We start from the raw sequence: 27,951 nt of genomic DNA on the forward strand, positions 1-27,951 counted from the left end.
GGGGAGGGGGCGGGGAGCGGGAGACCCGCCCACGGCTCCGGCTCTGCCCCTTCCTTCCCCCTCCGGGATGAGCCGGCCGGCTCCTCCCTCCTCTCTGCACTCCCGGCCGGGCTTGGATGCGCGGACTTCCCACGGGCGGCGGCAGGTCTGGCTCCCGGGGATCCTGGGCAAGAGGAGGGCCCCATGTTGCAACATTTTGGGGACCCCCTCCAGTGTGGGGCTCCGGGCGGTCCCCTAAGGAGGTAGAGCGGGGTGGGGGGCAGCCGCTGGCCGTGCCCGCCAGCCCGGGAAGGACAGCCTTGAAGTGGGTCTCGCTGCCTAGGCTCTGGGTTCTTGCAGAAAGGGAGGCCTGGCAGCTAATGCCCCCCTACCCGTCAGCGTGGTACCTAAGTGCCGCTGGATACTGCTCGCTTGACCGGTTCTGCTTGACCTTAGGCAAGGAGGAGGTGAAAACACTTTCAAAGGTGCCTTCTGGGGTTGTTACGTCGCTTAAGCAAGGATCCTAGAGGGTTAAATGTTCTCCAAAGAGATTGTGCTGGGTGGATGCAGTTTATCTGTCTGTAGATAAAAGTGGTGCGTGGGGATTCGGGAAGAGACACCACTTGCTATTTCATGACTGTTCTCTCCCTTTATTGCAGACAGCTTGGTACCAGACTGGAGGTCTGCAACTCCACGTAGTCCAGAAGCAAAGTGGAGTTAGCGTTGTCACCGCTGACAAAGCAGTAATAAAGGAGGCACGTGAGAGCAATACCGAGGAATTGGGGGTTCGGTGCAACTGGGGCTGGTCACTCTCAGCTGGTCATCTGTCCCTAGGAAATGCCTTGTGCCGGGCTGTTTGCTTATAATCAATCTGAACTGGAAAACAGCAAGGTTCAGTAACGGGCTGATGCAGTTTCGCTGGCCTCTGCTTATAAAAACAAGCAGGTCCCAGAGGCAGATCAGTCCGTAACAAGAATTTTGTTCCTCGGGTGCAAAGAGCCCACACCCAGCAGCACAGAGCAGTTTACCTAGGCTGTGTATTTCCATCAATGTCATAACAGGCTGGAGCTAACTCTTCACATACTGTGATGATCAGAGCCCCATAAATCCTTCCTGTGGATAATGTATAATCCCAGACATACGTGCGTACAGCTCGCGTGCATCCACGTATTGACTGATAGCCAACTGCTACCCAATGGAGAGAGAAAACATTTAGGGGGATGAGGAATGTCAGGGCAAGTTACCAAAATAAGCTGGAGTATGAGTGTTGTGTACAAGAGCCAGCGAGAGGGCTTGAGTCATCCTCTGCTCTCAGCATTTCATTCATCTCCTGATGATGCTCTGAAGACTCAGAAGGAGCTGTTATGCATCCTGTCGGTGCTATTACTCCGCAGATCTTTGATGGGATCCATTGCAGCGGCTGGCAACGTGTCTGCCAGGCTGCAGCTTGGAATATTACTGGCTTAAAACAGACAGGGAGGCTACAAACATTGCAAGCTAAAAAGCTAATCGTCTTTTTTGCTATAAACACATTTACGTTACCGGGCAGGTGTGTTTTCCAAGCAGACGGACTGCAAAACTGTTCTCTCAAATACAGTCTTTTTTTTTTCCCCCTTAGAGGATCCCAAAAAGCCTGTCCAAGACATAAATGACTTTGCCGACTTCTAGACATGGCTAGAAGTACTGAAACCCTCACCCTCTGAAAGCTCGGTTTTCTCTCCTCTAGGCTTCCCAGAGCAAGGCCATCTCATTCAAACCAAAAGCTTTCTGAGGCAGAGGCTGTTTGTGTTTGTGTGGCTTGCACAAAGCTGAGTGTCTTAAATAAATAATAATGATCCTGGAATGGAAATGTGGATACTCTGCATCCTGAATATCCCCCAGAGAATGGCTGCAGCTCCCTCATTTTTTTCCCTCGCCTTAGTTCCCTTATCTTTTTCACATCCTCACTGCAGGTCTAAAGTAGTACTGGAGTAATGAAGCCATAATTTCTGATTTCTCCTGCTTGTGACATTTTCCCTGGCTCGCCTGTCTACTTTGTGGTCCTTTGCACATGCCTAAGGGCTGCAGTGTTGTATCCTCAGCTGTCACTATGGTCTGGGATAAAATCTTACAGCTGTCCCCTTTCGTCAGTCCTCCCTTCGCCACCCAAGGTCTGCGGTCTAGGTCCAAACCCCTGCAAAGGGATGATTTGACTTGTTCCAGCCTAACTCCTGGGATATGAGCAGCAACCCCAACATAAACATGTCTGCTCCCACAGGAGTGCACCATGACTCCACAATGATAGACTTCCTGGCCATCCCAAGGTTTCCAACCACAGCCCAATCCCACAGGGAACAATGTTGGATTCATTTTGAGAAGCAGCTGGAGAAACCATACCCACAAAGCTTGTACTGTGCCCCTGGCAACAAACCTAGCCAGCCCTCCCACATGCACATCTGGGGGCTAAAGGTAGAGCAAACAGGTTGTTTGCCACCGAGAGGTCATGGGACCAAATTTAAAGGAACTGAACTGTGCAGGGGGAAAAGTTAATCCCCAATTAGAGCATTTTATTGACTCTGCAGCCAGCTCAAACTTCTGACTCATTAGCCCTCCAAAAAGTGATTGTACTTTTCACATCTTTCCCTTCCTCAAGCGTCAGCTGAAACAGTTTTAAAAATATCTTTGCATGCAGTTTGGGGGCATTGTCCGAATAATTATCAAGAGAGCGATGAGACTAAATTGGCTTGCAAGGAAGTCTATCACATTGTGTGGGCTGAGGAAGCAAACAAAGATGAAAACACCCTTTCTCTGGCAATCTAGAGAGACCAACGTGCCCATGCAGTAGCGACTGCCTTTGCTGGTTTTGTTTCATAACCCTGATCTGGGTCCCATAACAGAAGAATGCTGCCAGGTCCTGTGATTAGTGCATTGCCGTGTAAGACCTGCATGCTGCAAAGGTGCATCTGTTTTATTCAGGCTTTTCCGTAAGAGCCAGCTTGGCTTACCTTCCACAATCCAGCCTGTTGTTAATGCCGTTCTCAGCTGCTCAGTCATGGCTCTGGTTGGGGGACTGCTGACGTGCTTGCTTGACATGGGCAGAGCAGATCCCACAATACTTGCTCCCCTTTGCAGAGGAGTGGTCAGTTAGTGCTGTTTCCCCCCCTGTCAAGTCCCATGGAGATTTAGCTGCCCTCAGTCATTGTCTGTATTTACCAGAGAGAGACTATGGGTCCTCCTGCCAACAATACGCACAATACCCAGCTGTGTAACTCATTTTCTGCACATGCAGCCAAGACCAATGCGGGGATGTCAGTGCAGAGAGGAGATCAGTGTCTGGATAAAAGGCGGCTGGCTCCAACTCGGTGCAAGCAAGGCCAAAATGACATTGGCCAGGAGGGGAAAATATTTCAAAGCACCAGCTGGCACATTGGGCTCCTTCCTATCATAGGCAGCATTACAGCAGTACAAAGACATCAGTCCTGCTGGACTCATTGCTGGCCCTGGATATCCAGGTATTGACAGTGTCCAGGAACTTCACCTTCTACTTACAACTTGCTAGGAGCTATAGTCCCTGCATCTCAGAGGAGGATTTGCCCACAGTGATCCAGTCATTTACTACCCTGCCTTCATTACTGTAACTCCCTCTATCTGAGCCTGAAAGTGGAAACAATGCATAGGCTCCAGTTTGTGCAGAACACAGCAGCCTGACCCTTCAGTGAGTCAGACCACTGCAAGCTCATCAGCTGGGCACCAATCTTTTCTGCTGACATGGACCTGATTTCCAAGGCTGCCAGTGGATCAGGATTGAGCTACGTCAGTGGTCAGTTCTTCACCCATGACATGGAGCAGGGATGTGCCCCTGCAGCATTCCTTCCTGCAGCCCCTCAACAAAGGGGACAACCCCGGAGGAAGTGAGCGATTTGCACAAGATGACCAAGAGACGGGCAGAATAAACACTGGACCTGGGACTCCAGCTAGCTCCCTAACCACCAGATCATATTTCCTTTCATATCATAGAGCCAATGCCCAAAATTCAGCTCAGACCTTGCTGCCAATCACTAAGCCTGTGGCCCCACAGGTCAAGATGGAGGGGAAATATTTGCTGAGTGAGAATTTCTATTACATGCCCAGACCCAAAGAGGTTTCATTTCTGGCTTGTACTTTGAGCCTTAAACAGAAAGCATTGCTCTCCACCCTGGCCCCGCAGCTGATCTGAGATGTTACGTCAAGAGTACAAGAAAGAAATGTTTGTTGCAGGAGTTTGGAAGCTCCTATTATTTCCTCCCTTAGATAAGGTCTCCGTGTCTAGGTAGAGCTGGGCCAGTGAATGGACAAAAACAAAATAGCAACAACAGACACGGGAAGAGTGGGGCAGGATTTAAACAACAGCTTGATGTCCACAGTCAGGTGAGTTTGGGGCTGGCAAAAAGAGCAGTCCCAACAGCTCTGGAAACTGAAGGAGGCAGGTTTGCGAAGGTACACAAGTATCATAAGATACAGACAGGGCATATCTACACATGCATTTATGCCAGTTAAATTTACTGCACGGTAAGTTACTGCGCAGTAAGCGGGAGTAGGCCGGCATCTACATGTGCACACATGAAAGCACATTAACACTGCATGTGGACTGACTTGGGACTAAAGTTAGTCCCAAGTCAGTCCACACACACAGTGTTACTGCACAGTAAGGCGTCTACATGCGTGTTACTGCACAGTAACTAACTGGGCATAAATTTGATACCTGCATGATGTAGGTATCAAATTTACATTTAAACTGGCATAAGTTGCCACACTTACCGCACAGTACAGGCATGCACATATAGATGTGTGCCTGCCCTGTGCAGTCAGTTTGGTTACTACGCAGTAAATGCACACATGTAGACGCACCCACAGATGCCTATTTGGATTTTCAAAAGTGCCTTGATGCCTTCAAAAGCTCCAGCTTGGCCTAAAATGCTCTGTTCATTTTCAAAATCCCTTGGGCCAGATCCCCAAAGATGCCTAGCTCCCATCCTTTAGAGATCAGAGCATCTCTCTGCTTCAGATGCCCAAGCATGGAACAAACCCTACAGGAGTAGAGAGAGTGCAGGCTTCTCCACTGCTGCCCCATCAATGTACTTTTAGTTCTTTGGGTCTCATATAATCTTGCCCTTGGCCTCTCTGCCCCAGGGGCATCGGAATGGCTTTTTTTCTCTAAAACATTCCCAGATGAATGCAATAGGAAGCAAACTGGGATTTGGTGGTGGAGTGCATGTCCTTGATTTTTCAATCTAGCTGAGCTGTACTTGGTCAGAACTAGGTGCAAAAGTCACTGAATGTCACCTTTGCGCCTCTCCTCTGATGCATGGGCCGGTTTTCTTAAGTAAGAACAGGTTCAAGGCAGCTCTAACATAGGCTAGTTTATAAGGATGCCAAAACGCTGTTAGATCATCTAGGGATTACCAGATATCAGCCGTACTGTGGCCACTGCCATCTCTCCCATTCCATGTTTCCAAATAGGGGAAATCCAGAGGCCCAATTCAAGCAGCACAAAGGAGCTATAGCAGGGCCCAGGATCTAGTTTCACTGTCCCTTTCCCACACCCATCTAAAAGTTCCCCTTAAACAATCTGCTTGCAGCAGCCCCACCCTAAAATTAAATCTGTGCAGATGCTAAACTCTTCTCTGTAGATTTTCTTCTTCATGAAGGCAGCAGAAAGAAGATCCTTCCTGGTTCAGATCTCTCTCCTCTCTGCCAGGCTCAGCCTCATTACTCATTAACACCTTCTTTGTTAACCTGCAGCAGCCTGCAGTGCAAGGTCCTTGTTCAGAGCAGAAAGCACACAGTTGTTCTCGCACCCTGCCCCAGCCAGTCACACCTAACTAATCTGCCCAGTGACATCTCCTCTGTTTTTCATCTCCTGGGCCACAGCAAACACCTTTCAGCTGTGACTTATGAGCTAGTGATCAAGGCAGTCTCAGACAGCTGGAAAGAATCCACTGCACAACTCCTGTTAATTTTTACCTGTATTGCTCTCTACACCCAGCTGCACACCGAAGAAGCAGTTTGATCTGTGTCCTGCCCAGACAAGCCCTGGCTCCGGGATCCCTCCTGGCTGCGTGTATTGACTGGAACAATAATGACATGGTGACTTCCAGTGCCTTCCAGAGAGGTGTTTTTGACACTAAGGTGCCTTTGAGAACAAGCCATTTGCCCAAAATAACCCAACAGTGAAGGAGCAGCCCAGTCTGTGTCTCTGCTAACTCACTAAACTCAGGAGACAGAAAAACCCAGCTACAAGCCCTTTACACATGCAGTGTAGCACAACAGCAGCTATAGTGTCTAAGCCCAGGCTATCTATGAATCACTGGAGGGCAATTTGTCTGATTAGAGTGAGGGGCAGCTCCCTGGACGGTCTTCAGACTTCTGCCCCATTTGTTTCATGGAGACAACAGTAACTCGCAGAACTGTGAGGGTTAAATAAGTACTATCCGTGAACTGCTCTAAACTCTGTAAACAACGGGAACGTAGAGGATGGAAATGCCAGGCCAAAAATCCCATGTTCCCACAGTCAGAGATTATGAGGATGACTGATGTTGGACATTGCGGTAGCATCTAGGGCCTCCAGCACGGACTCGAACCTCACCGTGCTGGGCGCTGTACCGAGGCAGAACAAAGAGGGGGTCGCTGCCCCAAAGTGTCTACAGTCTAAGTAAGTGCAAGTGCATCCGCTTAGCTCTAACACACGGCTGTCAAATGGGGCAAGTTTTACAAGGACTCCCCATGAGGTGCAAAAGCAGGCAGGACCAGAATCTGCAGCTCCTCGGCTCTCAGGTGGTTGTAGCAATAACAGTAGTAGCCGTGGCAGCTCTCCGTAGAGGGGGGCTTCCTACCACCACACTGCCCACTCCCAGCCTCCAGCACCCATGAGTCAGCTCCACAGGAACTGTGAGGTTGACTTCAAAATCACAAACTTTAGTTTTTGTTCTCATCATGTCTTTTTCTTTGTCCTCTGAGGCCTGCACCATGAGGCTATCTATGCTCAGGGTCAAAATGCCAAGCTCCTTTTTCAAAGGGCCAGGCAGGATTTTTAAAGGGAAGCTATACTAGCTTCAGTCCAGAAGTGGGGGCTTTAAGGCAGATGTCAGCTGTTGGGAGACTCAAGCAGCATTTGGTACCCCACTCCCAATGCCAAGGAGACAGGCAGGACTGGAAAAGAAAGGGGCTCTCTGCCAGGAGAGAGGGGGCACTGTGTTGACTCTCATCACACTGTTCTCCCCCCACACACACATACAACACGGATCTCAGGAGAGGGTTTTCCTCTTTTCCCCTTCCCTATCATGCTGTTCTTCTCCTCAAAACAGGGCCAGAGTAAGGAAAAACCAAGATCTGATTTTTGCTTAAGGAAAGTTTTATCTAGCCCAGTCAGGACACAAGTCCCTGGTGGTCTTTCACTGTTTCTTGTACAGCACCATGCATCCTAATGGAGAGCAACAAACAGGCAGGCTGTTGGCAAAACAGCTAGGGCTTTTTTTTTCTGTGCTTGAGAAGCAAAGGTACAGTAGTTCGCTAGGAATGCATGGGGAGTGGTTCACCCAGTGTGTGGAATTACAGGCAAGTTGCAACTTAAAAAAGCACCTTACCAAAGAAATCCCATTAGATAGCTGCGTGTTCCCCCCATTCCCCTTTTGCAATGCAGGGAAAAGCATGTGAGCCCTCTAGGTGAGGTATTTTGCACCCTCTGGATGACAAGGACTATCTCAGCACTAAGTGTTATGATTTCCTTCCCTGGCTCTCATGATAGCAGCTGCTTGTTTGTACATAAATTAAATAGCAGCATTTTTCTTTCTCACCAGCTTGCTCCATGCAGTGATATACACAGGCCAGGCCTGGAGATGTCCCACTTTAAAGTCTATTGTCACAGCTGCTGAATAACATCATCTCTTTATGAATGATTCAGGCCAAGAAAACAGGAAGACTAGAAAAGAGAATGCTTCTCCTTGAACGCAAACAGCTTGGAATTAAGTATGAAGGGGCAGGAAACACCAAAAAGCCTATGATGTTTTAGCAGAGCTGCCTGTCTCCGGCACATAAGAGTACCTAGGTGCACTGGGTCATGATGGCACTGGTGGTGGATAATACGGTATATTGACAAGCTGGCTGCGGTAAGATTGTGGGGGGAGTACATTGGCTTACAGTGAGACTCCCGAAGGAGGGACGCAGAAGCACAGTTGCCTGGTATAGGGCAGGTGGGAGACAGCTCCTGTTCCCAGCTTGCAGTGAGTTAGCCTTGATGGCTATCTACATACCCCAGCCCCAATTTGAGACTCCATTGCTGAGTTAGAGCAAGACATAAGCGCATGCTTAATATTAAGCACGTGATTAGATTCCACAGAATTCGGTGGAACATAATCACATGCTTAAAGTTCAGCATGGCCTGAAGTGCTTTCCTGAGTCAAGGCTCACGTGTATTTAACAGGAAACACTTTGTTTCACCCAGGACCTGCTAAGCCACTGGAACAGTGTGTATGCGAACGACCTTCTTGAGAGCCCTTGAAATAAGCTCTGTGAAACTCCTATGAGCTGCAGGAGGAAGGAGAGGCAGTGGCTAGAGTGAAAAGGAGAGAAAGCTTTGCGAAATGTGTCTGAAACCAGTGGTGAGCGGCCTGATCAGGAAGGCACTGCCAAGAAAGATCTCTTAATTTCAGAATCGATGCATCTAGAAGCATGGCCCTAAAGCCTCTTTCTTTGCTAGTTGTATTGAACCTGTTTGTCCCAGGTATCCTGGATTGGTAAAGATACATGATTGTTAGCAAGAGCTGGGCTCTTCCTTCAGTGTGTTGTTATTGTAGGGTTGCTCATGCATGCTGAGGTGCACATACACACGCACACGCATACTGGTTTGCTGTTGCAGGGGTGCTTGTGACTGTCAGGCTCTACAAAACCTGCTGGTTATTGGAAGGCTGCTGCTGTCGGGTAGGCCTGGGGAGTCAGGATGCTTTAGACAAGGAAGTAGTGTTGCAATTAATTGTAAAAAGAATCTAAAAATGATCTGGACTGTGCAAAGAGAGATAAAAAGGAAGGGATGTCATTCAGGTTTTGGACCTACTGCTGAATAAAGGCTGCTGCCTGTGCATGGTCTTATCTGACTTGCCGACATTCCAGCTCCAAAGCAAGCTCACTAGAGTGAAGCTGTAGGAATGAAGAAGAGAGGTAACTTTCTCTGTCACCTGCCAGGGGCTTAAATCAAGCCCATATCAGTCACTGAACTCTCTTCCTTCTGTAGAAGACTGAGAGCATCCTCAAAGACGGCTTGCTTTTTCTTCCTCAGTGCCTGACCCTGCCTCTGAGAGGCACAGAGTCATGTGAATGCAGGACAGAGTGGGAGGAAGGACCACCAGTTCCACCTCCTTTGGGGAAGAGATGTTTGGCATCAGGGAAAAGAACTGGGGGCTCACTCTGCACAGCATCCCCCCCTCCTAAAAAAAAAGCCAGGAGCAAAGGAGACCTGAAGCATAGAGACCACGCTTATTAGCAGTGATACTTGCATTACAGGGTGATCAAGAAACCCCAATGGACCAAGAAGTGACCAAGAAGTCACCTCCTTGACAGCAGCATGGGCCAAATGGGGGAGGGCACTAGAGTGGGACTCTGGAGATGTGGATTCATTCCCAGCTCTGCCACTGACTAACTCGGTGGCCTTGAGCAAGTCATTTCACAACTCTGTGCCATAGCATCTCCGTCCATCCTTCAGGCTGTAAGAGTTCTAGGTCATGCCCAGTCCCTCACCATGGGAGGGGGAGCCACCGGCTAGCAAGCACAAGGGGGACAGCTCCTTACTCCTCCAAGGAGGCAAGAGGCCCCCTGCCAGCTCTGGATCTGTGACTCTCACCCTCAGAGACTCTTTCACCCTCCTCTGGGCTCTCCCTCTGCCCACTCTCTCCCACTCTGTGAGGGGGCTGCTCTTTAACTTGGCACCAGCCACTGTAAGAAAGCCCCTTTCATGGTCTCCCTTCTCTTCGGGCCAGCAGAATGGGCCCTGGCGCTGAGAGAAGCCAGGAGCTGCCAGCAATCATAACCTCTCCGCGAGCCCCGGGTCTGGGCACCCAAGTCTGCACAGTCACTTTATTGTCTGAAGAGAGCAATTCTGTGGTCCGTCAGGAACTTGGGAAGGAGTGGGTGGATGGCAGCATTGGCTTCTTTCCTTTCATCTCTCGCCCCCTCTCCCAAGGCCACATGGATTCAGAGTCTGTTTTCTCTGCTTTTCCTCTTCCTCCTCCTCCTCCTGTCTCACTATTCTTCTTTAGTATCCCCATCCTCTCTCATACTCAGCCCGGGCACCTGCCCGAAAGCTTTTTGTCAGCTTCTCCGCAGTGTTGGAAGTTCTGAACGGGACGCGTGGATGGGAAGAGACTTGTCCGGGGCCACGCAGCCAGGACCCGGAGTAGGAAATGGAATCTGGACATCCTGCTCCTCAAGCCATGGCTGCGACTGCAAGGCCAGCGCAGCAGCAAGGAGATCTGGGGCGAATGCACACGGAAGCTGCAGAGCCTGGCACAGGCTGTTCCCTTCAGCCTAAGGTGCACTGGTGGAGCGCTACGGAGAATGGGCGCACAAAAGACGTCGTTCCTGGCCTCCTGAAATGTAACCGCCGTGTTCCACAATGAACAGGAGCTGCACTAGCTTCACACGGCTCCAAGACCCCAGGGAAAGTGCTTGTTCTGCTCCCGGTGATTCCCAAATGTCTCCTGTCTAGTCGGTGGCGTCATTACAGACAGGTTAACCAGCCCTGCCCTCCTCCAAAGCAATCAGACTAGCACTCAGGGAGGGCCTGCAGCTCCCGTGATTATCTCTGCCATCGGCTCAGCACTGCATTTACATTCGCCTTCCACAAATGATATGAAATTAAAAGCAAATGAGTGGCATGACTGTGCCCCTTCCGTACATGCAAGTGCACAGGGCAAGGAGAGGGCAGCCATTACATGAGGTTGAGCCTGTGACACAAAGCAAGTCAGGCAAAGCAAAGCTCCCAGTCCATTCTCCGTCCTCAGCCAGGGCCCCCGAGGTCCACTCGGGTGCATTAGGTGCAGAAGGAGTTTGCCTTTTTTGTCTGCCCCACATCACAGTCTGAAACATCTTGCACTAAATCCATCTCGGCATAGTACTGAAGTCTGTGCACTTACAAAGTGAATCACCTCGGTCCATCTTGTGAGAGGACTGCCTGCTAGCATCAGAGAGATCAAACTAATTCTTTGGATACGTGAACTACATCCTGAAGTCCATTATTGATGGTTGAAGACTGTGTCTCCTTTAAAGCAACTGGATCTGACTTTGTCTCTATTTGTCTATTGTATAGAGAGCCCCCAACACTGCAGTATCTCAGCACTGACCTGTAGAGGCATGCACGAAGGTGCATTTAAAAATGCGTGCTAACCGCAAGCTCGCACATTGGCCACGCCCTCCCATGAGGCCAGGTGATAGGAGAGGCTGCTCCGATCAGCACAAACCCTACTGATTTGCTAAAACTGTATTTTGCAAAGGTCTCTTTCTGCCAAAACCACCAATCTTCCGCTCCTGTTAGTCACTGACAGGAAGCACAGGCTCTATCAGAGCCTGCTGCTGGCACGGAAGGACTGATAGATATCCCGAGCACAAGGGCTGTTATCTACGGAGGAGATAATCTTGTGCCAGCCAGCAGTGGACACTGATGTGACATGAGGGTGGGGGACATGGAGCACGTGGGACAAACTCTACCAAACAGGGCGATGCAGGGAATCGGGGCAGGAGGCTACACATGCAACAGCCTGATCTCACTGCTAGGTTGGGGTATAATGGGAACAGGCCAGTAGCAAGAGGCAACACAAGCAAAGTACCAGCCAGAAGAGTCAGTGAGCTGCTCAAGGCTTTTCTAGTGTGGCTCCACTCCTCTTTGCTCCCTGGCTTCCAGAGCGGATGTTACGATATTGCGCTGGGCTGGGAGAGCAAAATCCAACTCATGCCAAGAGAAAAATACATTGAATGAGAACAAAGGAGTGGGAGAGTGCCACACCCTGGAGCAGAGAACAAGGCCTGCACTATTTGAGTCACACTGCTCATCCACTCCCCCAGGATGTCTCCGGAGTCCACGGGTATCAGCACAGGAGGGAGGGAGCCACACACAGAGCCAGAGCCATGGAAACGCCTCTCTATACACAGAGGCATGAAAACCACAAGCTGCAAGTCATAGAAATACATCAATCTACACACCAAGCCAGGGAGATACGCGGGGCACGCACAGTCAAAACACACAGCCAGGGAGATGCTCGCAAGCTCAGGATCCACCAGGGAAACACACATGGTATCAAGGAAGCATGTGCATTGGGTCAGAAGCATGAGGATGAACGGTATGAGGGGCAGGGACAGACACAAGCGCACAAAAAGAGTCAGGGACATGCCCTGGGAAACACATGGAGATTCACAACAATACACAGGGCGCACACAAAGCAAGGAGTAGACAGTCAAGTTCTCACACACACCCTGAACCCACTCCAAACACAAAGACAAGGAAATATGCACGAGGTCAGGGCTGGATCCATACAGTCCAGAAGGCACGGAGTCATGACTCCAGACCAGTCAGGCACTCAGGCATACCAACACCGAGCACTGAGTCACTGCACCCGGAGGAACCAGCTAGCCATGTCTTGGTGCTGGGCCAGGGGTAGAAAAATGAACTTCCTCCTGCCTCACTGTCAGTGCAAACCTCAGCAAGCAAGCACTGCCTCAGATGGAGGCAAGAAAGCAAACCTCAGCAAGGAGCACTGCACTCAGGACTGCCTCATCCCTGTACTCCCTCCTCACCAGTATCCTGGCCTCTGAAAGCTGCGGCGGAAGCTGTTTAGCCTTATGTGATGCCCAAGGGCATGCAGAACAGAAGCCGGAGTTTGGGGTGGTGACATTCACATCACATATGTCATTTGAGCACCTGCACACCCCAACAGCTGCAGACAAGCCAGAGCACTGCCCAAGGACAGATCAGACCCCAGCATCCCTCTCCCAGCACACTGCAAGTCTTCCTACATCAGCTGCCCCTCCTGGGAAAAGCCTGCAGAAGGAACGAGGCTCCTGCACACAGAAGATCCCACTCTGCTTCTCTGGCCTCCATCCCTCCCCACAGGGACTGCTGCGCACTACGCCTTGAAAAGCCGCTGTGCTAAGGTGCTGTGATCAAGAGGAAAGGCCTGTGTTTTTAGTTACAAACTGAGGACACATCCTGGTTACTGGAGACGGAAAGTATTTGCAGGCAGAGGGCTCACGTGCAGATGTGTCATGGCTGTAGCGTATGTACCAAGTGGAAACTTCATTCAAGTGCCCTCAGGAACACCTCACCCATTTTCTTTTCCACTCTGTAGGAGGACTGGACACCCGGTCCCTTCCTACAGCTGGTTTCAGTCTTGACCCTTGGCTTCTTATCCCAGACAGCAATAGCCCTTGGACCTCACCAGAGTCCACCTGCACCATTTCACAGCGGGATCCTGCTTCGGCAAACTCTTCAGCATTAGGAGGTCTTGCACCACCCACCCACAGCACCACTTGCTGAAAGAGAGCAGGACCAGCAGAGCAGTGACCCATCACATCAAAACCATCCTGCACAGCATCCCTCCTGGAGGAAGCTGCTGTTACAGCTGCTCGAAATCTGCCCAACCTGTCGAACTGTGGTGTCCAGCATGCCAGGAAATCCAGCAGAACCGTGTGCAAATAACCAGAGCTCTCTGGGCATGAGGAAGACTCAGTTACAGGTGTGCTTCCCGGGCTAATGAGGGTTTTGCCCTTTAAGGCATCATTCCTTTGCTAGAAGCCATGGGTCATAAATCGCTCTCACGGGGCAGAAGGATAAGGTTATAATGAGGTTGGACAGGAAGGGAGGTGGGGACTGGGCAGCAGCAAATGGCAGAGAGGGGAGGATCAGGCAACAGTGAATTGCATGAGAGGACAGGGGGTCAGAATGGGAGAGCAGGTCGGGAGCTGGTATACGAGGTGGGACAGAGGCTGGGGCTAAGCAGTGGCAAAGAGGAGGGGAACAGCTGATAGGAAGTGAAAAGGGAGCTGCTCACTTGCTACTGTCATATTAATAACACTCAGGGCCTATACAGCACTGACCAGCCATCAATCCCAGCACATCTGGTAAGGAGGTCACTACCCTTATTCCCCTTTTACAGATGGGGAAGTGAAGGGCAGAGAATGGATTTGTTCACGGTCGCACTACAGGGAAGGCTGGACAGTCTGAGACCTTTTGCAGCATCCATCAGTCCTGAGGACTTCCCCGCAGCCATCACCGGTTTATTTACAGCAATTTATAGCGACGAGAGCCCAGCAAGAGCAGCATCAGCCAGGCGCGGGGGGCAGGGAGGAGTGCTGGAGGGGCTGCCCTTGCTCCAGAAGAACTTGTGATTGGGGTATGGTGCCTCTGTATCGACCTGTCAGCTGGGCCCTCCCCCTCCGCTCGCTCCCAGCTCCCCAGTGCCAACGTGCGCTCTCCCCAGAGATGAAAGGACCTGTGCCAGCTGGAGGCCTTGACTCTCCCCACTTTGCTGCTATCTGTGCTGGCAGCCCCCCAGGAAACACTCTCACTCTGTGTACGTCCCCCCCTCCCGTCATTTGCTCACACCGCTGCTGGGAACCGGCTTTCCCACCAGACTGCCGTCTCCCGGGCAGATTGCAGAGCAGGCCTGGCAGCAAGTGCAAGGAGGGTGGGAAATATGGGATCCAGGCACCCCGCCCATGTGACAGCACGCTCTTGCCAGGTGTTTTTCAACCTGACGTGCCCAAGATGGAGGCTGAAAGGAATTTATCGTGCGAGGCTGCTGGGCGGCTCATGCCAGGCTAGGCAGTCAGTGGACAGGCTGCAGGCAGGACTCGGGATGCTATCGGCATTATTCAAGGGGAACGGAGCCTAAGATTCATGTGGCTGCTGCAGGGAACCTGCTGAGCTCAGGAGACTGCTGCTGACAGCTGCTTAATGGAACTGGCTGGTTATGCTCCAGCACCGTCACCTTTGAATCGCACCAGCCGGGACCCCAGTTCCCTCACAGCTGCATCCCGTCAGGGCCGGGCAAGGATCCTGGGCTGTGAACTTCCTCCCACCAGTGCCCTGTGAGTGCCGGGCCTGGCTCCAAGTGCCCTGTGAGCGTCAGACAGGAAGATACAAAAAGCCAATTTCCTAGCATAGTGGCAGCGGCTCCTGGGAATGCCAGCCAAGCAACACTACTGGCTACAGCTGGGGGGGATGTATGGAAGCCAGTGCAATGCTAAGTTTCTCCTTCCTCTGTAGAGCCCACCTGCCTGCCTTGAGAGGAGAGCTTTTTCCTCTGATCTGATCTCCCAAAGTTATCTCCCCCCAGGCATGCGCTTTGCCAGCCGTCTCTGGATTAGCTCCCTCCAGCTTCTCCCATGCTCACAGGGCTGCTTTCCAGCATGTTGTGTTCAAGACCTCTCCCTCCACTGCTGGCTACTTTGCTGGGGCTTGGGTTGACATTTCAGTGAGGATAGACCATTCTAGCCCCTAGGGCCAGGTCCCCACAGCTAGTAACACTGACAGTGTTTCCTACACCAACTTCTGCAGGGAGACTCTGAGACTGAAGGGACTAGAGCCGTTCCTGCCATGCCCAGCACTGCTACAGCAAGCTGGGTTGGGAGCAGCTGCACTCACGCAGCTTCTTGCTAGGAGAAATGACAGTATCGTGGAGAGCGACTCCCCCTGACAGAGGACGGGGACCAGCAGAGCTGGGAACTCCAAGGGGCGGAGGCTGCTACTGTGGGAGAATGACCCTGTCTGGACTGGAAAGTCAGCTGGCTCTAACTGGACCAGCAACTGAAGCAGCAAATACCCTCTTAGTTTGCATGCAATGATGTCAGTATAAAAGTCCTTATAGCAGCATAGCATAATCCAGGTCAGGAAATAAATGACTGCACATCAGAACAAATGAGATGGGCAGAAATTATCTTTAAACGAGTATAACTGTGGATACATGAGGGCTTTTGCTGGAGTATCTATATAGGTAAAAATAACCCCCTAAGCCATAGGATTTTATCTTACATGCATAGGCCAGGTCTTAATGGAACCCATGCTTTGACCTCTTCATACCGGGCCTCCAACTAGCTCAGGTATTACCGGCTCATCAGTATGGAATCAGCATCTGTCATGTATTTGTCTTCCTCACCCTGTGAGGCATGGAAGTGCCTTTACCCCTGTTTTACAGAAGGATGGAGACAGAGAGACATTAAGTGATTTGCCCAAGGTCACCCAGGAATTCCATAGCAGAGTTTGAAATTAAACAGGGGTCATCTGTGCCCTGTGTTGGTGCCCTAACCACTGGACCACACTTCCTGCTTCCTGCTGGAAAGGCCAGTAATAGAGCATTCAGCCCTGAGCACGGCCCTTTTATGCAAAGAAGAAAGGAAATGCGATGGCTCGAGATGTTTTGTGACCTCCCAGAACCTGTTTCCTCTAGAATAAAAGAAAAATGCCCCTTTCCCTGCCAAGCCAGAAGGTGCACTTGTCCTGCTCCCACCTTCTCTCCCCTTCATCCTGGGATCGGAGTCTCTCTTTCCAGGGTGCCATGTTTGGTGTTCTGTGGTTTGCCCCTCTGCTACATTAGCTCCAAAGGGAGGAACAAATGAAGAGAGAGAAGAGGTAAGACTTCATCCAAGTAGAGCAAAGTCAGCCCCTTCCTGATGCCCAGTGAGACCTTTGCAGGCAGCTCCACTGCGTGGGCTTTGAATCTGCCAGGAGCATGCTGCTGCAGCCTAACAGTCGGTTTTTGTTTAATTTTTTTGTTTGCCACCAGCCACTCCTCTCCGATCAGAGCCAGATTCCATGTTTGTTTGCCAACAGCCACTCCTCTCCGATCAGAGCCAGATTCCCCCAGCAGGACTGATGAGATGCAGGAGAACCAGCTGTGTCACTGCAGGAGTTGTGAGGAAGGAAGCCAGTGGGAGGAGAGCAATTCTTCCCGGCAGGGCTGCTGTGGGTGATTCAGCAGACGGGGCATTCTCCTCTAGCAATGAAGGTGCAGTGCTCATCTACAGCACCTCTCCTGTTCCCGTCTGTAATCCCAAAACATGTGCAATCGACTGTCCCCTTCTTAGAGCTGGGGAAACTGAGGCACAGAAAGGGGCTGCAAGGCCAGCCAACAAGTCAGTGGCGGAGCCGGGAATAGAGCACTTAGCTAGAAGGACAATAAATGAGAATATCATAGTACAACAAGGCCAGACGCGACCTCAGAAGGTCACCTCATCTAACCCTCTGCTCAAGGCAGGATCATCCCTGTCTAAACTATCCTAGATAAATGCTTGTTGAGCCTGCACTTAAACACTTCCAGTGGCAGAGATACCACAGCCACAGGCACGCTTTCTGATGTTGTAGAAAACCCTTAGGAGGGGGAAACAGAACCCAGGTGTCCAGCTTCCCAGGCTGTCTGGTGTAATCATTAGACCGCATTCCAGCCCCTGAACGCTGTTTCTTGGCAGTACCGGTTTGTTCTAGTCCTAAGATGCCTCATTCATATTTACTACTCTAGATGACCAGAGAGTGGAATAAAGCCCATTTGTGTGGAAAGCCCCATGGCACTTGAGATGCAACACAGCCAGGGCTGAAAGGGCCTCTCTGGATGACTGCCAGGAGCACTTTGGGATGTCTGTCTGCTGAGCCTGAAGATTTGGGCCCAGGTGGAAGCAGCAGTGTGCGCTGTTCAAAAGGAGACAGAATGGAGGTCATCAGTGATCAGCTAAAGCCTATGTAATTTTTAACTGAAAAACAAGAAAGAGCCAGGCCCTGCACTGCATTTCTCATTGCAATCACTGGAAGTAAAACCCTGGGTAATATTAAACCTGCCTCCTGTCCAGGTATGCAAGTGTAACCAACTGAGACACGCATCTGCTGAGAAAGCTTTTAGGAGAAGCCAGGGAAATCAGGAGCATAACTCACTTTCTTGGTGGCCTCTAGCGGCCAAAGGGAGGCATTTAAACTTCAGCAAGAGCATCCCAGTAAATCACATCTCTCCATTCCTACTTCACCAGCATGACAAGCTCCACCGAGCACTGCCAAAACTGGAAGAGACCTACCTTGTAGAGGACCTTACTGTGCAGGGAGCTGAAGAGAAGGGAAACCTCGCACATAGAAAGAGAGAACCTTTCACCAATCCTTCCCAAACATGTGGTGTCGTCTGGAAAACCACACAGGGCTAGAGCGATGATTCACATTTTCCCAGCAGAATCAGATGCAAGTGTCCAAGGGTGCTGATAGTTCACTACTAGAACGCGGAGAACGGCACAGCGTGGAAGCCTGAGCTTAGGACTAAACTATGGGGAAAACAAGCAGGCACAAAGCGCAGCCATTTGCAAGCTGTGTGACATGGACTCTAGTTCTCAGTTAAAGCAGGCCCTGTTTCTACCATCAGGTAAAGGGGACAGCTGATGTCAAACCAACCTGAAGGCACGGCTCCCAGCCCCTGACACTGTAAGACCATAAATTACCATCAGTCCCAGGATTTCTGTAGCTCCCCACAGGGACAGACTCTTGCAGGGACCCAGAACACAAAGAATATAATTTAAAATCACCACGACCTCTCTGCCCAAGTGCAGGAATTGTATAGCTGAGCCTTGTATTCACGTATGCGCATGAGAACAGTGCTTGGTTTGATGGGTTTTATCAAAATGCATTTAAAATGATAGTGAGGAATGCAGGGTGTATTGGGAATAGCAGGCTGAAACAATGGATGGGAAAGACAAAAGGGAGAAATGGAAAGTGTTCAAAGACAAAATTATCATCTCCCCTGGGGCAACAGATTCTCTCCAGCAATGAAAACCAAGATAAGGGTGAAAAAGTTTTTAGGGAGAGTTTTGTGCAACACAGGAGGATTGGAAAGGGCATAGGAATGGAATTAAGTGGTTGGAAAATGCACAAGAGCAAAGAGTAAGTTTAATTTCAGCAACTGGTGTGATAGGGAAAGCATTAACAGGATAAGAACAGGTCAGCTGAATTCAGAAAAAGATCAGAAAGCGAGAGAGAGAGAGAAAGTTCTGCAAAGAAACCTGGAAGACTCAGGAGGAGGAAGTGGTGCATAGCCTCTCCCTTGTTTTTCAAGGATATTTTTGAAGACAACACCGTGCACAAGACTACTCGACAAGAACAGTGCGTGCAGTCTGCTGTTTGCGTGCAGAAGGAACGGGCTTGGCCATCAACCACCCAGGGGTCTGGCACATGGAAGCAGTTGGGGAAGGTGGGAGCTGGCAAGCAGAGAGCCATGGGAATCAGTAAACAGGATCAATTTTGTTTAATGACCTGGAAGAAGGAAAATGCAATTGGCTGATAGAATGTGCTGATGGTAAAGCTGGGAGGGAGGGAAAGCCTGCTGTAGGAAAGAGGAGTTCAGTCAATTCAGAGCAATTTGGATTGTGTAGGGGAGCAGGGCAGAAATCCACACTGAAATGATACAATGCAGGAAGGGAAATAACCAGGCCGCAGACAGCACTCTATAAACGCTGAGTTGAAGAAGAACCTGGGAGTGGCAGACGCAATCCGAAAACCTTTGACATGGGGTGTGAATGCAGTAAAAGATCAAAAGCAACAGTAGGCTACATTCAGAGACGGGAGATGACCCTGGATCAGCATGAGGGATCACAGAGAGCTCCTCGAGAAATCTCTGCACTTCTGAAAAAGCAGGGAAAGCAGAGCACAGAAGTGGAGCCACTGCAGAGGGGAGCACAAAGGGCATCAACGAGAGTGGATAAGCTTTGGGAGGAATTCACTGAAGTGAGTGCATATGAAATTCTCGGAGGAGAAGGCAGGCCACGTCCTGCAAAAGCCTTCAAGCTATGGACAAATGCAAGAAGCAAAGAACATGAACTTAAGCGGAGACAGGAACACACTGGAGAGGAACACAGGCAGAATACCTTTGTGTGAACAGTGCTGACAAATGAGCCCAGGGAAGAGAGCAGGGACAATAACTAAACTTCTCAACGTACCGGTATGGTACATGGCTCAATATTTACGAGGTAAGTACTGAGGCACGCACACACAAAAGCTCAGATCCATCAGGGTATTTGGGAGCCTCAAACTCCAATGGCATTAGACAGGAGTCCAGTGCCTACATATCTTGGTGGCTTCACGCTTAAGTGTTTTTACAGCATAGTAAAAGAGAGCAGGAAAGAGACCTGGGGAGGGGGGCGATTCCTGAAGAATAACGCTTTGGGCTCTTTTTTCCTGTATAGTTATCTCACGTTATCTGCACTTGAGGTCTCCTCTTGAGTTAGCTTAGTTCAAGTGGTCACACTGCAAAACAACACACCAGCTGCAAAGTGACTGGGCTGACAGCACAGGGTAGCTGTGTCTCCACTGTACTTTTGACATAATGGTCAGCAACACTCCAGCTTCAAACCAAACCTTCTGACAGGCCAGGCTTAAACACCTTTCACTCATACTGAAGATCTGCCTGTGTGGATGGGAGCTGGGCAAGGAGCAGCACTGGAACTATACCTTGAGTTAACACCACAGTGAGCTCAAGCCCATAACCTACTGGACTGAAAAAATATCACATGTGTGGAGAGTGAGGGGGGAAGAGATCATCTGAAGGAAAAAAACTGTAAACTCCAAAAACACTTGAGAGTGGGCGTGCAATACAAAGAGAATGACCTAAATGTAATTTTTGCTCTCGGCCTTGGTTAGCTATTTTTAGCAGCTTGCTGGGTTCAAACCAGAGAACTCTGCAACGACTAGAGAGCAAGGGGGGCAACAGGAGACAGCAATTTTATTTTTTTTTTAAATACCTGGAACATTTAGTCTTTTAAATATGCTCATGTGTTTGATTTTCTCCTTTGGGGTTTCAACAACATTCCTGATAAGCACCTCGCGGGTTCTGTTTGCAGGAGCAAAGTCCAGATGGACGATTCCAGTTCACACATGTGAAAGGGCGTTTTTCAGACCGATCCATAGAAACAAGAACCCACCCAATCTTCAGGCCTAAATTAACTTCATCAACAACCAAGGTGACACGGAGAGCCTTACTTAACCAGATCCAGAAAGAGCTGCGATTTCTCTGCAGCTATAACATGGGTCACGTTGTTTCAGAGGTCTCTGCTCTGGAGTTACTCTAACAAGCTGCATTGTATTAGCAGCCTTGGGCATATCATATGCAATGCCCCTTCCCCTCCTGGTGACACCCTAGCTGACTGTTGCCTAGCTATGTCCACAAAACAGAACCTCAGCAGGGGCAGAGCTGCAAACTTACTCCGTTACCAGCACCAAAGAGCAGCTGAACTCTCACAGATTTTATCCCCTTTTCCCTGCCATACTTGAGAGCTAAGTCAGAAAGAGGTGTGCCACTGGCACGGCAAAATAACCTTTTTTATTTCATCCCATACAAGGCTCTGCTCTGCCCGGCACAGCATGACCCACAGGTTTTCTTCCCCTGGCAGCTTCAAATAGATGTAGGTATATATTTATACATGCACAACTTGTTCAAGTTAACAACATTCCTCTGCTATAGTGTCATTTGTGGAAAGAAAAGGGCAGATTGTACTAAAAAAAAAGGATTAAAACAATCCTTCAGTTCCTTTTAAAGCTGTGTTTCTTTCAGTGCTTATGTTGGCAAGTCTGGGAGATGGGCAAAGACAGTTATTTTTGCCCTCATTTCAGAAGCGTAAAGGCAATCGAGGGATAGGTAACGCGATCCTCACACTAATGTTTGGCCCAGCGAGGATTAGTGAGCCTGGTGGAGCTGGCATTTAGGACTAGACTGACATTTATGAATGCTTCAAGCTTGGGGTGTATGTTGCTTGGCAGTTCTTAGGTAGATAAGCCGAGGCAGCGAGCAGCTCCCCGAGAAGGCAGCTAGGACTGGGCATGGGCAGTGGTGCTACAGCAAAAGTAAGATTTATTTCATCGTCAGAGAGTAGCTTCGTCTGCCTCCCTACCTCCTCTCACAAACAATAAGTGCTTGATTTACAGAACGTGCACGCTTGTGAAATGTAGACGCTCGGCACTTCTGCATTGCTGTAAGGCCTGTGAATACAATGCACATGCCTAGCCATGACGACAGAAATATAGGAAGTGTCAAGTCATCGGCACAAACGTCTCACTGAATACCACAAAACCCTTCCTTGTAGGAGAGACGGAGCCTTGAAAAAACCTGCCTTAAGACTTAGTCCAAAAGCACGGATTTTGCCTCCATAGGAGCGAGAGCTGGCAGGGTTACAGATGCAAGGGTCAGCCTTGCCCACTTATAGACTCTGCTATATGATGCGTCTTCTTCAAGCAGCTATTTATGTCTTGTGATAAGCCTGCTTCCTATGGTATATGTTTCAACTCCTTTGATGACGGTGTCACGAAGCTGTCTTCAAACTGGCAAGATCAGCATTACAGATTTGCTTTGGCCATCTTAGTACCGCAATAGCCATGGAGCAATCTGTTGATTGCTGTGATTTCTATATTTTCAAGAATTATGCAGCGATGGCGAGGGTGCAGCCTGCATCCTCTTTCACTTCTGAGCTTGTTGCAGCTGGTATAGTGAAAAATGCCAACGCCCTTTCAAGAACTTGTAAGAGGAAAGAACTGGCAGCTTCTAGGTTAAGCACCAACTTTATGATTTACCACTACTGATAAGAAAAGGAAAGGCAGCAGTGGCCTCAGAGTCTGGCTGCCACAAACCAGCTCAGCTTGGCTCCCTGCTGCAATCTCTCTATTGCACTTACTGCAGCTACGCTTTAGGAAAGACTCTGTTTTACCCTGGCTCTTTGTATGCAGACACTGAATGTTATGAGAATATATTGAGAAAAGAGTCTTAAAACAACCAGACCCCTCTCATCTTAGAAGTGCAAGAGGATGTTACTTTCAGAGTAGGACTGGGTAAACAGGTTTAAGGTGAGGCAGAACTAAGAACCCCAGAACTGAACAAACGTAGACACTAAAAAATTCCTTTTTCTCCACTAAAGAGGGCAAGAGCAAGTGCATGTCAGAGAGGAGAGAACTTGATATTCATCGTAACATTAGCCACTGCTATCTGCACAATCCCCTTTCATACCCAGGGATCAGAGTGCTTTACAAAGCCCATCAAAAAAGTAAAGGTGAAACCATTCTAGAGTTTGCAGGTGACTTAGGTGCCTCAGTCAGGGGGACCTGGGCTCCAAAATCATTTCGGTGCATTTGAAAATTTCCCCGACCTGACTTCCCCGAGTGAGGGGGTGGCAAAGGTAAGAACAGAACCCACAGCCAAAGGATACTGCTTTTTCCTTAAAAGCCACTTGTAATCTTATCAGAACTGTACTAATACGGCTACAACCTGGAAACCTGACACTTGCAATCTTAAGCATTTTTTGACCAGTTGCCTGCTGGTTTTAGTTCAAGCTCTACTGACATCCGCTCCAATTAGCAGAAGGGGATGGGAGGTGACAAAAAGCTCTGCAATGCCATTAGAAAGGATTGCAGTCCACTCCCAGCCTGGCCCCACACATTTCTTTAAGGCATCCGCCTCCTCATGTGCGGCTCAGAGCCGCCTCTCAGTGCAACTATTTCTTGCCTAGAGCAGGCTGAATGGTGAAGACATTCTGCCAGTCAGGGAAGAAAACCCAATCAGGGCAGGGAAGGGGCAGGCTTAAGGTTGCACAAAGAAAAATCCCCACCTTACTCCAAAAACTTGCAAAAATGAGAGGGGAGCAGCCCAGAGCTTGACCTTGGCCTTTGGCAGGCAGGCTCCGGCCATGACCTCATCTAAGCTATGCCTTCCAGAGATGGGCATGCTTTAGATCCAGCCGCCTGGCCTTTAACCTGCCTTGGACTGCTGGAAGGACCCAGCCCCTGCAGCTGTCACTCTCCGCCTGCTAAAAATGTTCAGAAGCCAGGAGCCAGCTCGCCTTTCTCCGCCCTCCTCCTCCTCCTCTCTGACCAGGATTGGAGGAATCCAGTGTCAGCCTGCAGCTGGTATTGCAGCTGGTGTCCAGGGGAAATAAGTGAGAAGACTGCTTGGAGGCCAGAGGACTCTGGTTTCTAACACAGTTTATTAATAACACAAACACCCCCCCCCCATGCTAAACCCATGTCCAGTCCAGAGCAGGAGGAACTGGTCTCCTGGAGAGAAAGGTAAGAACTAACAATTGCAAACTGGGTTTGGGCTTTTTCCCTTGTCAGGGTTCAGATGGGAGAGGGCGTGGATGTGATGTGCTGAGCACTTCGGAGGGCATCTGGCGGGGCGGGGGGGGCCGTCAGCCTCAAACAGCATCCGCCCTTTGTGCTGGGATGCACTCGGAGGACACAACAGGTCCATTCAGCATATAGGGCAGTACACTTGCTTCAGGGAGCAGCTTCATTCATTTGACAGGTTTGCAAGATCTGCCGGGAGTTTGCGTTTGCACTGTGTGCTCAAGTCCAGATGAGTCCGGTTCCCAGCTGGTTTGCTTGGCTCCGGTCTGTGCTGGGGGATGTACTGTATTTCACCACTGGACCCTAAAGAAGGAACTTCTTACCTGTCAGGTGGGAGTGCCTTGGATGAAGTGGAAACGCAGACCTGCATGTCCAGGCTCACAAGAAGGCAGCTGGCATGGGGAGTGTGCTGGAGCTCTGCTCTGCCAGGGTGGGACTGCAGGCTGCGGAGCTGGGCAGTTGATCTGTTTCAGGATGAAATCTCACCAGAGCAGGGCAGGCGTGGCAGGGATTATTTCCCGGTTGCTGTTCTAGATATGCAGAGGGGTATCAAGGCAGGCAAGTCAGTCGGAAATAGGCTGTCATGAGCTGCCTCACATTTTCATAGATCGTTCCCTTTCTCCCTTAAGAAGTAAGTGTCAGACATGCTGCTTCTGAGGCTAGGATGTGTCATGATTTCAGAATGCTGCCTAATTTGGAAAAGGAGAGAGTATCAGTGAAAATTGCCCGTTCTCTTGCCTTACAACTGTTTTAACGAGTGAACCACTTGCCGTTAATTTGCCAGTCTATGCTAATGCATTTCGAAATGACTAGACATTTGGTCAGATCCTTCCGGGCAGCAAGTGCGCTGCCTATCAAGACTTCAGCACTCTTCCTCTCCAACTCTGCTCCGAACTGGGTGTGGTTTTGGCTTCTCCCCTGAACGTATTCTAACGTATATATCTTTTTAAACAGCGTAAAAGGCTTTTCACAACAGAAGACTGTTCTCTCTTCACTACCCAGTGGGCACATTAGTTTAAACTAGTGATGATGGAAGAGTTTTGACAGCAAAAAGGTGCATTAGCAGATGAATGAATTAGATCATAGCTGCAGAGGCGAGGTAAGGGATGACTCTACCATTGCTTCCGGGAAAGCTGAACGTGCTCGGCTGTGTGTTAAATGTTTTAGCCCACCCACAGCCATCTTGGAGAGCCCACGTGTATTCAAACAGCACATTCTCTCCCTCCAGGACTCTGTCAGCATTGCTGAAAACCAGACAAGTTTCACTGGAAATCTATAACCTGGCAGTATGCATTTCTGCCAATCTGACATTTTGTAGACAAATATTTTGTGTATATGCACTTGTAAAAGGCCTTTATTTGACTTCCCATCAGCCAGAATAAGAAATTATCTTAAAAACAAGATAAAAGACTTAAACTGAATGCAGCAGTTAAAATGCCCATAAGCAGGGAAGGGGAAGGAGCAGGAAATAAACACAGTGGCCTAGTATTGGGGGCATTCAACTGTGGTTTAAGAGACCTGTGTTTAATTCCTACCTCTGCTACTGAACTGCCACGTGACCTTGGGCAAGGCACTTTCCCACCTCCCGCCTCAGTTTCCACATCTGTAAATACTCTTCCTTTGTAGCCCATTTGAGGTCTGCAGTTGAAAAGCAATACCACAGAGCGAGACATTATTGTGTTGGACTTAAGGGTTCCAGCTAACACTAGACATTTTGTTAGGCACTGACCAAAGAGCAAAAAAAAAAAAAAAAAAAAAAAAAAAAAAAAAAGTTCCTACCCAAGGAGTTTTAATTCTAAAGAAAAAGCAGATACTGCCTAACAAACACAAAGGCTTTTAGGCTTTTCTAACACACACATCTCTAAAAGCAGCTGGCTCCATCTCACACACCATGTACAAAGGAAAAAGTATGATGCCTGAATTTTAATACAACAAACCACTGGCAGCAAATGCCATCACCTATTTAAATAAACAAAAATTCAGTGGAGTGTAACTCTATCTTTGCTTTAAGAAGTTCACGTGACCAGAGAATCCCAAACGCCGAGAATCTCCTCCTCTTCTGATGAAAGGCAGTGTGAAAAAACAGTGAGCAAACGAATTAGAATCATTTGGTCTTTTCCCCATGCCAGGTAGCAAAGAGGAATCAGAAACACCCTCTTGCTTCCAGTGGCCCGAGTGGAGAGGTTATCTCTACCTTGGTATTTACAATATAAGCATCAGCGTAGTCTAGGAGGTAGTTTTATATCAGCATCACAGTCGTTTGCTAGTCAGATCCTCCAAGGTATAATGGTTTACGCTATCCATCCTATGTTATCATCTGTCCAGTCATGCTGAGAATCACCAGAACTGCAGGGAGTCTTTTAAATTATAACAGTAAAACTCTTCCTTCATTCCAGGTAATTTAAAAGGTTTTGCTTGGTTGTTCTGGCTTTTGGCAAAGCCAAACATCTTTAAAAAGCAAAACTGTTGTTAGACCATGCCCTACACATTAATAGAAACCAATACAGTAACTTCCATGCTGAACTGACAAACAGCTTCAGATAGTTTAGGTGCTTGTGGGCGCATCTACATGAGACGCTTTACTGACTAATCTTCTGCGTAGTAAAGCATCACTGCCTATTCATGCACAACATTTACCACACAGTAAATTAGTCTACTGTGCAGTTGGCTACTACCTGTAGATTGGGGCGCAGGGCTAGGAAATAGCTGCTGGGGGAGGGGTTGGTTTCCCAGCCCTGCACCCAGATCTGCCTGACCCTGGTGCCCCCTGGCAGCCTGGAGCTCCCCTGGCTGCTGTAGGGGGGGCAGAGCAGGGCAGGAGTAGCACTGCACTGAACTGTTCCTGTCTGGAGCAAATTTGCTCCCAACAGGTGCTCGTGTAAATGCTCTCCCAGGGAAAGCTTACTGCACAGTAAGCTTACAGCACATTCATAGCACATGAAAACGCACCCTGTAAGGGACACCAAGGGCATTAAGTACATTTAAAATAGCCAGTGATGGAGACTTCAACAGAAGCAGATCTTAGATGCGTGCACCATTAGTGTGCCTGTTGTAAGGAGGCCTGTTTATCTGGGAAGGTTTATAGGGATTGGGACATCTGAAACTCACAGTAAGCATGCTTCCAACTCACACATCTTGTCTCATTTCTAGGGACCTGATGGCTGACTCAGAGCCCCCTTTGGAGTCACCATTGGATGATGCAAGTGCAGCCCTGGACCCAGAGGAAGATGTTACAGAAACCCCTTTATATTTGGAAGTGGAAGCTGACCCCTTGGAGTTGCCTGTGGATGTTGCAAGCAGCCTCTTGGAGCCAGATGCTGCTGAGTCCCAGAGCTTGACCATTGAGGAGGTGGGGGAGCGTTTCCAGGAGTGCATTGATGCAGTGGAGCAGCTGGAGAAGGAGAGGGATAATCTTATCCAGGAGCTCACACTGCTCCGGGAGCCTGTCCTGCAAGAAATCAGACAAGCCCATGAGGAGATATTGACGGCTTACAAACTACTTGCCAAAGTGGAGCTGGAGCGGGACAACCTCAGGGATGAGATCCGACAGATCAAGCAGAAGCTGTTCAAAGTGACCAGGGAGTGCGTGGCTTGCCAGTACCAGCTGGAAAACAGACGGCACGACATGGCCCAGTATGCTGCCTACAGGGATGAACTGGAATCCAGGGTCAGCGAGCTCTCGGAGGAGCTGTCCCAGCTGAAAGAGACTTGTGAAAAGCAGAAGGAACAGTTCAGGCAGCAGCTGGAGGCACCCCAGAGCCGCAGGGACAGCCACTATCTGCAGGAGAGCCGGAGGCTTTCCATGGAGTTTGAAAATTTTGTGGCGGGGGGGGGGCAGGGGCGGG

The 27,951-nt window shown here is 49.5% G+C and overlaps 1 protein-coding gene and 1 long non-coding RNA gene across 3 annotated transcripts in view; both read left to right on the forward strand.

The window, feature by feature from the left end:
• Positions 1 to 4,663: 4,663 nt before the first annotated feature.
• Positions 4,664 to 27,951, forward strand: part of SYNC (syncoilin, intermediate filament protein) — a 31,138-nt gene continuing 7,850 nt past the window's right edge. The window contains exons 1-2 of the mRNA XM_025198639.1: positions 4,664 to 6,649; positions 27,257 to 27,931. Of these exons, the coding sequence (XP_025054424.1) occupies positions 6,531 to 6,649; positions 27,257 to 27,931 (794 nt within the window). The 5' untranslated portion in view covers positions 4,664 to 6,530. The remainder of the gene's footprint in view (positions 6,650 to 27,256; positions 27,932 to 27,951) is intronic.
• On the forward strand, positions 13,811 to 21,392 carry LOC112549538. Of its 2 annotated transcripts, none has more exons than XR_003092984.1 (3): positions 13,811 to 16,606; positions 16,808 to 19,968; positions 20,839 to 21,392. It is a non-coding gene; the product is annotated as an uncharacterized LOC112549538 (long non-coding RNA). The 2 variants fall into 2 exon arrangements; XR_003092983.1 differs by having other exon boundaries at positions 16,808 to 16,982; positions 17,493 to 21,392.

The sequence above is a fragment of the Alligator sinensis genome, unplaced genomic scaffold (assembly GCF_000455745.1).
Source record: "Alligator sinensis unplaced genomic scaffold, ASM45574v1 scaffold337_1, whole genome shotgun sequence".
In the NCBI taxonomy this organism is placed as follows: Eukaryota; Metazoa; Chordata; order Crocodylia; family Alligatoridae; genus Alligator; species Alligator sinensis.